Source organism: Euprymna scolopes, chromosome 14, assembly GCF_053919585.1.
Source record: "Euprymna scolopes isolate OS-2025 chromosome 14, ASM5391958v1, whole genome shotgun sequence".
Classification (NCBI taxonomy): Eukaryota; Metazoa; Mollusca; class Cephalopoda; order Sepiida; family Sepiolidae; genus Euprymna; species Euprymna scolopes.
This window is the reverse complement of record NC_136495.1, coordinates 96,566,542-96,580,860: the sequence shown is the minus strand read 5'-3', so window position 1 is coordinate 96,580,860 and position 14,319 is coordinate 96,566,542. Positions and strand designations below refer to the sequence as shown.

At 31.8% G+C, this 14,319-nt stretch overlaps 1 protein-coding gene across 8 annotated transcripts in view; it reads left to right on the top strand.

The window, feature by feature from the left end:
- Window positions 1-14,319, top strand: part of LOC145293185 (liprin-alpha-1-like) — a 227,278-nt gene that overhangs the window by 186,251 nt on the left and 26,708 nt on the right. For all 8 annotated transcript variants that reach the window (XR_013869680.1, XM_080139676.1, XM_080139674.1 and 5 more), the window contains 3 exons: window positions 3,479-3,654; window positions 9,916-10,013; window positions 10,175-10,350. Coding sequence is in view for 7 of the 8 variants with exons in the window: in XM_080139676.1 (XP_079995802.1) it covers window positions 3,479-3,654; window positions 9,916-10,013; window positions 10,175-10,350 (450 nt within the window). In the remaining variant the exon portion in view is untranslated. The remainder of the gene's footprint in view (window positions 1-3,478; window positions 3,655-9,915; window positions 10,014-10,174; window positions 10,351-14,319) is intronic.

Below are 14,319 nucleotides of genomic sequence, written 5' to 3'. Positions count from 1 at the left end.
ACTTGATAGATAAGTTTGTAATGAAAAAAACAGCCATACAATGTCTGAAAGTTATTATTTTAGTGATAGGAGGTGGCGATAATGTGGATTAACTCATGAAAAATTATTGTCGAAATTAGTAACATATCCAAGAATTATGAAAAATGGAGTTTTAGTTATTTGATTGGTGTGTTTATAATGAAATAAACAGCCCAGTCAATGTAGCAAATTTATGATTTTAGTAAGAATTGGGCGATTATATGTGCGCACTTATTAAATTTGATTGTCGAAATTCATAACATCCAAAAATTATGAAAAATGATGAAATGTGAGGTATTTTATTGATGTGTTTGTAATGAAATAAACAGCCCAGAAATGTCTCAAAGGTATAATTTTAGTAAGAGGAGAGAGATTATGTGATTGAACTCAAAATTTCTCATTCTGAATGTAAATTTAAAAAAAAATCCATTACTAACATGGAAAAAAGACAATTGAAATAAATATTGTCAATAATGGCCAAACAATTTAACTGAAGGTGTCTTAGCATCTATCTGAAAATGTATTAAATCAATATTAAGTATGTTATCATCAAATTAGATCTTTAAAAAAAATAATGCTAGTGACAGCCGTTTTTTTTTTTTTTTTTTTTTTTTTCATAACCATTTTTTCTCTCAAACTTACTTTATTGATAATTAACTGAAAAAGTTGTTTTGCTTCAGTACAGACTCCATCATTTCTGGGCATTACTTGTTAGTAGCTAATGAACATATAATGCATTTTCAGCAAATAGAAATCTCTTTTAAATATTTTTTTAATAATGACTTTGATAACAATGATCCAAATGCTATTGTGGAACTTAGCTTTATTTCTCATCTTGAAAATAATACTCTCAATATCATTTGCTTTATATAATTATCTCTACTATTATATAAAAGGAACTTTGTGTGTGTAAGTTCGTTCCCTATGGACTCAAAAACGGCTGGGCTGATTCTAATAAAATATCACACAAAGGTACTTTATGTATCTGGCAGTGTTCTTAGATACGTTTTGTATCGAAATGTAATTGATAATCGAAATAATCTAATGAAAGGAAGAGCAGGCAATTTTAACCAAAGTTAACACCTTACACAGTCTAACATGATAAGTGCATTTGAGAAGTTTTATTACCACACAAGCCAAAAGGCCTAGCATATAAAATCAACACTAGATTCTTTAATATGACAGGGGCATATTTGAAATGAATATTTCTGTTTAGAGCACAACTGAAGTATAATACTTGACTTTTGCATTTCAAATTTCAATTCAAGTCATTATATATAAAAAAAATAATTTTATAAAATAAACAATAGGTTCTCTACAGTGCAATGTAGACTACAATGTATTGTGGATTGACATTGCAGGTTGTCATATGAAGCTTCCTCCCAGTGCACCGCAATGGATCCACCACTAGAGCAAGCAATCAATCGATTTGATCGGAAAATGGACAATTTTAACGATTTTGATAACAAAAAAAATATGGGAGTGTGAAACATTTGTTGATCATCATTCAATCCCGGGCAACATTGGATCCCCTGCTAGTTACTTCTAAAACAAACACTCTCTGTAATGAATGTATAAAAATGTTATATGAAATACCTAAGACCACTTTATAAGTATGGGGTCAATTTCAATATATGAATATTTAGGAAGATCTTTGGCAACTGCAATAAGTAAACAGATACTTTAAATGGGCAGCAAACATATTGCCAAATGTTGGTTGCTTAAAAACTGACTCCAGCAAACATCAAGCTATTTTAGGTTGCCATGTTTACTTTTTTAAAGTCTGCCAAACTTATGCTATTTGTTGTTTCCTTGTGATTTTTATATTCCCTATTTTGCAAAACCCTAAAGTAAAAAACAAACTATATGTGAATAAAAAAATATATAGTGATGAATTAATGAAAAAAAGTTATTTTATTTTTAAAATACTTTTTGAATCTTATTTTATATATAATATTAGCAGTTCAGCCTGGCTTTTCTTGGGCACTATGTACTGTTCATAACTTTATGTGCATATGCATATATCAAAAAAGTGTGCATATGTACAGTAAAGGCTTTTTATATATAATAGACTTCCTTAACTACTATAGAGAAGAGTTAGTAGAGACTGCAGAGGTAATTTTTTTTTTTTTAAACTTTGACCCCTTAACATTTATTGTTTTGGGCTCAAATCAAATAAATGTTTTACCCATGTCCAGGTAACCTACATCTAAAATTTCAAGTGTTTATTAAAAAAGTGTGCATATGTACAGTAAAGGCTTTGAATGAATTGGTGGAGGAGTTTGGTAGTCTGCAAACGTTAACTCTGTAAACTTTGACCTCTTGGCAGCGAAACTTTTGCCCAAACACTGATTAAAATACTTACTGCATGTCTGAATATCCTTTATGTAAAATATCAAATGTTTAGACCCAAAATTGACTTAATAGTTTGCTAGAGACTGCAAATGTCAAATCTTTTGAACTTTGGCCCCTTGGCAGCCAAATTTTCGGCCAAAAACCGATTAAAAAGCTTGCCTTATGTCTGAATACACTTTATGTAAAATTTCAAATGTTTAGACCAAAAAGTGGCTGAGTAATTTGGAAGAGACCGCAGAGGTCAATTTTTTTTTTTTTTTTTAAACTTAAACTCCAATTTTGACCCCTTGACATTTATTTTTTGGGCTCAAATCAAATTATAAAGTTTGATCCATGTCCAACGAATCTATATCTAAAGTTTCAAGTGTTTAGACACAAAATTAGTAGAGTTCTCAAAGGTCAAATTGTTGAACTTTGACCCCTTAACAACCAAATTTCTGGCCGAAAACAGATTAAAAAGATTTTCCCAAATCTCAGTAACCCTTATGTCAAATCTCGAGTCTGTAGACCGAAAATTGACAGAGTTATTTGGTAGGGAAGTGTACACAGACAGATAGGCATTTTCACTTTTATATATATATAGATATATAATTATCATAAATAAACAAATATTATTAAGAACAATTGAATTAATAATTTGAATCGGTTTTTCAGATACTTATGAATCCAATCCATCTGAAATACTTATGGATTCAATATAATTTTTCTTTTCTAGAAAATTTATTGCCTCCATTTATTTAAAATTCTAATAAAAACCTATTTAGTAAATCAATTTAAAAAAAAATAATATGCTTAAAATATTCTTGGAATTGTTTTTTTTTTTGTTTTCTTTCACTTAGTTTAGTTTTGATGAGGTGTTGGTTGGACTTTTGGTTAATTATTATTATATACGATCATGTATTCAGTTTTTAAGATGCATTTTAGGAAATTGGTTTTCATTTCATTTCATATGGAACATTTTTTATCTACGCATAAATTTAACATTATGTAAATTATTTGTATTAAATAAATTATGCATTTTTTGAGTCACATCAAATTAAATATGATTCAATCTATAAAATGTATTGTACCTCTCTAAAATGACACATTTTTATCTTTTTTATAGCCTTTGGCGTTTGGTGATATGAATCATGAATGGATAGGCAATGAGTGGCTGCCAAGCCTTGGTTTACCCCAGTACCGAAGTACATTTATGGAATGCCTAGTTGATGCACGGATGCTGGATCATTTAACAAAAAAAGATTTACGTGGGCAATTAAAAATGGTAGATAGTTTTCATCGGTAAGTATCTTTTTATTAAATAACTTTGGGGACCCTCTCTATAAATTCTTCTTTGCTGCGGAATTTCACTTTATATAGTCTGATAGCAATTTATCATTTATTTATATATATATATATATATATATATATATATATATATATATTTCCACAAGAGCTATGCTGTCTTCTAACCCATCCCTCCACCACGCTATCACAGTAATTTTATTGTTTACTTATTTAAATGTAGTGGAATGGACATCACAAACTTTGGATTCCCATATCAAACAACACATCCCATCCAAGATTCAATATGAAAATTATACACCATCAGTTGTTTTGCATAATACCTATGATTTGGCCATCTGTCAGCACTTATAAATAGTCATGACTGTGCTTTAAATTCAGTAATGATGTGTTCTCCGTTTTGAGTAGTTCACACTCTTCCTTTTATTTGAAAATTTTAGAAACTATTTATATTGAGACCTTCTCTTTTGCAAACAATGAGAAAATCTTTTAGAACTTAATATAGTTTCTATCTGATTCCTTCCCTGTTGATTTTTTTTCTTTCACTTGTCCTCTACGATATTTCCATCTCATATGTTTTTTTTCTTAATCATTATTAACCTCGATTTTAGCTCTGTTGGGCTAGGTTCCAAACCGGTCAGCTAGCTTTTTCACTTTTTATTTTTTTAAAATAATGATTAATAAATTTGGTCCTTACATAGTTATTATTAAATTTTGTATCCCCTAAAAAAATATTTAATAATAATATATGCATACACACACACTCTTGCTCTCTCTCTCTCTCTCTCTCTCTCTCTCTCTCTCTCTCTACCTACCTACCAGATCAGGTTATCAGAAGATACCGACCTCCTAACTCAACTGCACCATACATCAAAATCTTTTTATATCTTTACAAAACCTGATCACGTCCTGCAAACCCAAAGAACAAAAACAGCAGTTTCTATTAAACTGGGAAAATGAAACCAAAGGAAGAAGCAGAAAATGATGGCACAAACTCAACTAATTAAGTATACTATTTTTGTATCCCTGAGATGAAAGGGTGAATGGGTTTCCTCCAACATCTCCCACATTTGGGCTCCGAGAAGATGAAACAATCAACCCTATATGAAATCTGAGAAACCAAAATGTTCAAAATCTTCTAAAAATGAAAAATTTCAACAACTATCGATGTTGGGTATTTGCCCATAAAAGATTAAATACCTCACAAGGCATTGTAAAATGTCACGATTTAACCTTGGCATCATCCAAAAAAAATTAAAACATCCTTAAAAAGACAAGGTGTAATAGACCATGTCTGAATTAACATTAACAGGAGTGGCCAAACAATACCCACAAATTCTGACATTTAATATCCCCACAATCCCCAAAGAAATCAAAATCTGATATGTAATTAGAAAAGTTGAACAATATATATATCAACCCTTCTGAGATTCTTCAAGTACAATAAATTTGGCCATCATAGAGAAACCTGTTGAGGATACAGAACATGCAGAAAATGTGGCGTAAAGAAACCAAACCATACAGAGAACAAATCCCCAAATGAAACTAAGTGTCCAAACTATTATGAAAATCACCCAGCTTACTCCAAAACATGCAAAATTTTTAAAAAAAGAAAAAGAAGTCATGGAGGTGAGATACAAGAAAAACATTTCCTTTCTAGAGACAAGAAAAATTGTAAATTCACACTAAAGAACAAATACATATGTGGAAATCACCCAAAAGTCAGACCAAACAAACTACCAAGATCCCTTCAACAAAACTAATATCTGAGTAAACAAAACAACAAACACAAAAGCAAAGATTCTACAAAAATATTCAAACAAGCAAGAACAACAAATAAGAAAAATACTCCAAAGAAAATCAACCCTACAAAAACCAAATCCAAAAAAAGGCTTATAAATACATAAAATAAATAATAAGAAAAACAAGAAAAAAACAACTGAACCCAAAACGCCTAAACGACAGACCAAAATACAAAACATGACACATAGAATCATACAATGGAATTGTCGAAGTATAACGCTTAATTTTAATGACCTATTCACACTACTGTCACCGCTAAACCCTGCTTTCACCTGAGTAGCTGGGATTTGGTTTCTGTTTCCATGGCTTCTGATTCTTTAGGTTGAGTTATAAGTCAGTTTTTATGCTTGATTTATCTCTGTTGACATTGAGTGAGATCATGATTTGGTTTTTGTAGGGTTAATTTTCTTTGGAGTATTTTTTCATTTGTGGTTCTTGCTTGTTTGAATGTTTTTGTAGAATCTTTGTTCTTGTGTTTCGTGAAGTAATTCCAAATTGTATTTTTCGGTCGCCCACACTGAGAATTGAACCTTCAACCTTAAGGAGAATATCACTCTAACAATTGATTTTTTTTTTTTCAAGTAATCTAACCATTGCGCCACGGTTCCTTGTGGACAATTCTAGTACAAATTTTTAGTTTTAAGTATCACTATTTATTACTAATTATTACAATGTATTACTAGGTGTATGTATAATATATATATATATATATATATATATATAGTTTTTATTTATTACTGTATATATTATCTAACATTTATAATTAATGTTTCCCATATTGTATTAAATTCTATACTAGGTCTACTTAGTAATTGGTTGTCTCCCAGCATATGTGCTGCTTCTTTGAGTAATCTTACTCTCCACTGTTCTTCGACCTTGAAAGCGGAAAGGAAGCTGTCATAGTTCCTCAGTAAAAACAAAGACCTTATACCACCTGCAAAATGCAGACAGCATAGCTACCACACCTATACACCTCTCCCTAAGATTCATAGGGATGGTATTCCATTAAGGTCCATTGTCAGTGCCCAAGGTTCAGCATGCCATCCATTGGGCCGATTCCTGGTAGACATAAGCACCCCAATCATTAGCAAATCTCCATCATATGTCAACAATTCAGCTCGCTTTGTTGAAATAATAAAAAATGCTCCCATTCATTCCAACCAGATGGTAAGTCTAGATGTAGTGAGTCTGTTCATGAAAGCACCCACTGATGAGACTCTGACAGTGATGCCGGACCAGCTGACTTCTGATGCCTCACTGAAGGAACGCACTGTCATCCCAATTGACAATATAATGTAGATGTTTTGTGATGGGATCTGGCAGGAAGAAGGTCTGGCGATGGGGATCACCATGCTGGGCAATGCATACATGGAATGCTTTGAAGAAATAGTGTTAGAATCAACACTACTAAAGCCAACAATGAGGTTGGGATATGTGGATAACACATTCATACTCTGGTCCCATCAAAAAATGTTTAAACATTACTTGACCGTGTGAACTTGATCCGTCCAACTATACAGTTTACAATGGAAAAAGAACATAACAACAAATTATCATTCTTAGATATGCTGATGACCCACACTGGTCAGGGGTTTATGTCATATGTATACCGAAAGCCAACTTTCACTGGACAGTACCTAAACTTTAACTCCCACCATAATGTAAAGAAAGAAATCACCCTTGCCTACAACACTGAGCAAAAGCAATATGTAGTAACAGCAATGCTTATCAAGAGCAGATGGACAGTTTTAGAGAAACCCTCCACTGAAACAACTATTCAGAGAGCATGACATCAGCTCGAAGAAAATCTGGACCAGACACAAAAAGATACCACTCAGAAACTTGGCACATAACTTATACCATACATGAAGGGCTTGTCTGAAAAACTTTAAAGAATATGTAATCCATATGATATCAGGACAATATTCAGGAGTGATTCAACTCTCTGGAAACAACTTGTGAGAGAAAGAAATCATAAATTAGAACTGTGTATATAAGATCACAGATAAATGCAGAAAACTATACAAAGGTGAGACATGTTGTCCACTAAAAATATGGTTAGAAAAACATTGAAAAGTTGTAATACATGGAGAGATTGAAAAATCTGGCATAGCTGACCATATCTGGAAGGAAAAGCGAAACCATCTACCATTATGGGACACAGTAAAAATTATAGACAGTGAAGAATGGTAGAGAGTAAGACAATTCAAAGAAGCAGCACACATACTGGGAGACAACAAATTACTAAGTAGACTTAGTATCGAATTTAATACAATATTAATTATAAATAATAGATAATATATATAGTAATAATAATTAGTAATAAATAGTGATATTTACAACAGCCTTAGGCTCCTAAAATAAAAAAAAAAACAAATAATAATAATAAAATTTGTACTAGAATTGTCTACAAGGACCCACGGCGCAGTGTTTAGAGTATTTGGAAAAATCGATTGTAAAGTGATATTCTCCTGGAGGTTGAAGGTTCAATTCTCAGTTGTAAAATACAATTGTGAATTACTTAGGACCCCTATCCAGTCTAGGCTGACAGAACAAGAGCATGCTACTCCCTGTGAAGTAGATAAAGGGTTCTATTCGAAATTCCATCCAAATTCCAGAGTTCAACAAGATATACCTTACATTGATCAAAACGTGAAAATTACACTGAAGATGAGAACAGTAGTCTGATGAATCCAAATTATATGAATAATATTAGACCTTAATAAATTCCTTAAAATGAAAACCCACCCCACCACATACCTGGAAATACCATCAGCTGCATCAGAAAAATACCTAAACCACTAAAGCATCTGTACTGACACAAAGAGCACTGGTAGTGCTGCAGTAACAGAAGAAAAATATATTAAAAAATGATTACCTAATGAAACAACTATTTTTAGTGGCAAAGCAATGACACTTATACCATTGCAGAAGACCATAATCTAAATTTTATCATCTATTCTGGCTCATTGTCTATCTAGAAGAAAAAAACTAGTAAACTCCTTAATATGAAACCTAATAATTAACTAGAAGAAGGAAAGCAAATTATATTTTGCTAGATACTAAGTCACATAGGAATAAAAGAAGGTGACAAAGCTGATCTAGCAGCAAAGTGATCACTAAAAATGACTGAATAAATAAATACTGAAAATCCCATACTTAGACATGAAACCAACAATAAATAAATACAAGAGATATGGCTACAATCATGGGAACGGAACAAAGAAAATAAACTTTTCAAAATAACACCCATCCTCAAAAAATGGACATAGGAAAATAAAACTAACAGGAGAGAAGTCATATTAAATCAACTCCACATAGGACATTCACATCTAACCCACAATTATTTATTAAAATGAGAACCATCAAAGTACCAATGTGGATATATACTAACTATAAAACATATATTTGAGGATTGTAAAGATACAAACTATCTAAGAGGAAACTATTTTAAACAAACATTTGAAAAAATACTTTGAAAAATCAAAACCAAAAAGATCATGGACATTCTTAAAAAAATTGAAATATACAATAAAATCTATTTTTTTTTTTTTTTACCACCAATATGGAAAGTTACAAAAACTCTCAATACACATAGCAAACAAAACATCAACGTTATATAAACATAAAATAACAAACAAAATACAGCAAACATCCATTTACAAAGCAACCATTCTAGCACAAATTAATTCTGAATGTTGATATGCCACTAAACAAACGAAAGAAAAAAATATATTTGAAGATATAACTATAAGAACTTGAAGCATAAACTCCTTTCAGAGTTACTAAAAAGGGTTGATATACCGTAAAACAAGACGACCAAACAACACATACATACACACAGAGTGCCCAGAAAGTCTAGACACATAAGCTACAAAATTCAATATTTTTACATAATTTTTATTTACTAAACCTTATACAAACGACTTGAAACCGTTTGTGAATTTCATATTCCCTTGACACTTCTTCCTTCAGAGGAAACCAGTTCAATTCACTTGGGGTGAGTGATGTTGCTAAACTTAGTCCTCTTGATTTATTTTTCTGGAATATGTAAAAAAGTACTCAATAAAACTAATACATCCAATACACTTGACTCAACAAATAAGAAGTGAATCTTCCAAAATTGAAGGTAATGTTGGTTTATTGTGTTGAGTTTGTGAAAATTTTGTTAAACGTATATTTTGATTGTAAATGATAGACATGAAAATGTTATTTGGAGATAAAAAAAGAAACAAAAAAAAAACTGTATTTATACCTATCTACACTTTACAGGCGCTGTGTCTGTGCTTTATTAGTTAGTAACTAATTAGAAATTTCTAGTAAGCATTTGACATTTGTTTTAAAGTTCAGTATCAAAAATAAACCTATTTAATGTAGCTTTTATACATATATATATATTTAAATAAATTATTTCAATTTGAGAGTTCTACATCTGGATTTTTTTTTAATTTTTAGGACAAGTTTGCAATATGGTATAAATTGCTTGAAAAAAATAAATTATGATAGAAAAGAAAGTGAACGACGCCGTGAAGAAAGTGCATCAGAAGTTAAAGGTCTGTATTCTGTTTTCCTATTTAGTGATTTTATATTTATACATAATTCATTTATGATTTACTGTGATGTGGAAAAAAACAAATTTAAAATATTCTTATTAAATTAATGTTAATTAGGATTAAAGTATTGTTTTTAACCTTATTCAAATTTCTCTCTATAGACGTGCTTGTGTGGACAAATGAACGTGTCATCAAATGGGTCCAATCAATTGGTTTGAAAGAATTTGCAAATAATTTATTTGAATCTGGAGTTCATGGGGCATTAGTTGCATTGGATGAAAGTTTTGATCATAACAGTATGGCGTTAGCCTTACAAATTCCAACACAGAATACTCAGGTGAGTTTTTCATTTTGGATATTAAATATTTGTGTTAAGTTTATAATTAATTAAAGACAAAAACAATTTTGTGGCTATCTTCATCTGATCACAATGATGGCAAAAGCATTACTATGCATCAGGATGGCATTATTACCTTTTTAGGACTTTCTAGACTAATGAAATTATGGCAACCCTGTTAGACAGCTGCCCTGTAACTTGCCTGAATCTGTCTTGAACTTGAATATTTTATTTTATACATGAGATAGGTACATAAATTGAAGTTACTTATTACAAATTTAAATTAAATAAAATATTTTTATTGAAAATCAACAGATAACCCTTCTTGTTTAAAAAAATTTGTATAGTAAGTGTTACTAAAAAAACGAAAAGTATAAATTACATTCACACAAATATATTTAGCAAGATAAAGCTAACTGTTGAGGTTACCTTTTTTTTAAGTTGAAATTAAATTTTAAGTTAAATTACTTGCTCAACAATGTAGGAACCTCAAGTTTGTGCCTACCAAGCATGAAGGGGAGGGGGATGGCTCATCTTTTAAATGAGACTCAATTCAGCAACTTTTATGAAAGAACAATGAGAAACAATTCAAGAAGTCTCCATTGCTACTGGAATAATAATAAAAAAAATCTCTCCACAAAAGAATATTTATCTTTTTTTTTTTAAATCTCTACAATAATAATTGAAAATTTAACTAAAATACTAGTTAAAAGGTAGCATCTCAAATCAAGTTTCCACAATTTAAAAAGGAGATTGGTAATTCTCTCCAGTCACTTTTCATTACTACAATCAAGATTGACTGGCTCAGTTTGAAAAGAAAACTTTGCTATATCAAAACCTCTTCTGATGATATTGTTTAATGCTATATTTCGTGGAAAGCAATTAGCACTACAATGGTAGGAGAATTGATATTGACCAAACTTGTTAATAAAGACTCTAAATTTGTGACACTCACATAATTTAGTCCAAGCCAAATCACAACTCTTATTCAAACAAGTCTTCCAGAAAGGTACTTGTAATTACTTTGCTGTTAGTAGTTAAAAGCTTGAATATTTGCAGTTGCTTAAATTTGATTGTCATGTGTAGAGTTTATTCTAATCCAAACAAGTACCATTTTCAAAATGTTATAAATAAAAAACAACATAAAAATCATTGTCTAGCAAAACACACAAGCCAAAACAACTTTGTTATATAAGTGATGTAATAAACTCAAAATACTTCAGCATTAATTCTACATTATAAAAATCTAGCAGGGGTACCAGGCATTGCTCAGGCTATATAAAAATTAAAAAAATGAAGTTGCGTTTGACTACACATGCTAAAGAATTTTTGTTTTAATTTAATTATTTTTACAGTGCAATAATTTATATCAATTTGAAAAGAAAAAATTCAATGCTGTCCACCCACTACTACAAATTGGGAATAGGGGTATGTGAGTGAGAAAAAAAGTATTAAGTGGTTACGATTTAAAAAAAAAAAAAAAAAAAAAAAAAAATATTTGTGATTTACATAAGTAATGATCATGCATTTAATAGTAATCTGATCATGAAATCAACCCCCTGTTAAATCAACAGCCGATAAAAAAAAATTTGAAATAAAATGATTATTGTTTTAATTTAATTAACAGCTGATAAAAAAATTGTCAAGTAAATAATACAAAGCACAAAACAAAAAATATTTAAAAAATCTTTTAACCATGTTTAAATGCAAAAGCTTACTGTAATAAACATTCTCAAAATTGTTAAAACTCAAAAACAAAACTTCGGCCATAAGGTGGCCGCAACTGCAAAAACTAATAGTTATGAGACAACCTTCTAACCCATTTCGCTATGGGGATAGTCACGCCATGACATTGCAAATTTATGTACTTAACATATCCAAGAGGTGAACGGTTCATGTATGCACAGATGTTGAAATCGTTGAGAAAAAGATGATTTTATGTGACCTACCCCCTATCAAATTCTGTGGTTGTTAAGGTAGAAAAGAAATGCATCTTTTGTTCTAAATTTTTCATATTATGCGTCTGAGGCCTTATCCTTTAAGACAGTACCGGAATCATTCTTATTCAAATTGGATTTAGAAAGTTTTAGCAAGACATATGAGGTGCTTTAAATAAGTTTCCAAACTTTTTTCGTCAAGGCACTTTTATTGATAGTACACACATGAAACTAATCCCCTTTCAAAGTAATCTCCTCTGACTGCAATGCATGTGTTGTAACATTCCAACAACTTCTGGAAGCCCCATTGAAGTCCTCTCCTGTGAGCATGTCAATGACCCTCATCATCGCCTCTTTCATCTCCTCAATTGTCTCATAACGATAGCCTTTAAGGTTTTCTGTGAGCTTAGGGAATAACCAAAAGTCCCAGGGAGCAAGATCTGGACTATAGGGAGGGTGAGGAACTGTCTTGATGGCCATCTTTGTCAAATAGTCTGTGACAATGATGAGCACCCTTGGGACAAACTTTGTGAAAATCTTCCGTATCTTCAATTCCTCGCTAATAATCGTGTGTACAATTCCCACACTGACATCAAACTGTGCACTTATTGTCTCTATAGACACACGACGGTCCTTATCCATGAAATTCTTTATTTGGCCAATAAACTCTGGTGTTTTAACTTCCTTACTCCTCCTTCACCTCTTATCATCCCTTACAGACTTTTTGCCTTTCTTGAATCTCTTATGCCACTTAAAAACTCATGCAAAATGGTCCAAAAGCAGTCTGAAGCATTCCATACATCTCTGTGGCATTATTTCCAAGTTGCATATCTTGCAAATTTTGTTGCATATCATTCTTCTAAAGTATCCTCACGTCCAAATTGCATTTTTGATATTCATTAGCTGTGACAATCAGGCTTTAGTAGGGTGTATTCCAATTTTTATTGTAGCTTTTCCTTTGAACTGGAAGTTATAAAAGTTGGTCAGTCATCTTATAAGATGTATAGCAATAATATACTGAATTTTCCAGAGTCTACAACAATTTTAAATACCTATACAAAAAAACCCTTATCCCCGAGTGGCTTCCGGGCCTTGATAAGTGGTGACCACCATGTAAAAAAAAAACAAAAAAAAAAAACTCTGGAAACTTATTGAAGGCACCTCATACATACAAACGAACATACATACACGCAGACATTTGCCCTTTATATAATAGATGGTAAAACTTGTCATTATTACATTTATGAGTAACTAGCGGGGGGGGGGGGGTACCTGGTGTGGCCCGGATGTTTGTAGGGGGAGGGGTGATCAAAACAACCCTGTTTTTAAAAAAAAAGTGTAAAAGAAAAAAAAAAGTTTTAGTAGGAAAGTAGGCTTGAAACCCGAACCTTTGACATGGAGGTGGAAACGAAATGGAAAAAAAAACCCTGGGACCTAACTATTTCAGCCACAAGAGAAGATGAATGAAAAGCATCTTAATTTAACGTTTATAAAATAAAATTAACAGGTGCGAGAAATTTAAGTCGCATGATGTTTGACCTTGAAACATGATGCGGCTGCAAGCCAGTTTTCGCTTGTTTTATACTGAAAAGCGAAAGAAACATGCGGCGATCGAAATATCTGGAAAATATAGCGCGTGAAAGTCGGGCAAATTAAATACACGTGCGATCCTCGTTCTTAAGTCATAGATATTATCATTTAGACGTGATATAAAAAGTTTTAAGAAGAAGCAAGCCGAGCGAGAAGGCCGACGAAAAAAGCCTTTTGCAGACATACACAAAAAGCGAACATACATACGCACATTTTCGCTTTTATATATATAGACTAGGGGGGGGGGTACCCAGCGTTACCCGGGTGTTTGGAGATGTGTGTGGTTTTGGGTAAATTAAAACTTTCGGGGGAGGGGGGGTTAAAAAAAAAGTTTTGGTAGGTGAGTATGAGGATCGAACCTGAACCCTTCAGGCAAAGTTGGAAATTAAAGTGTGAAAAAATAACGTGCGACATTAACCACTGGGCCACTGCGACATACTAA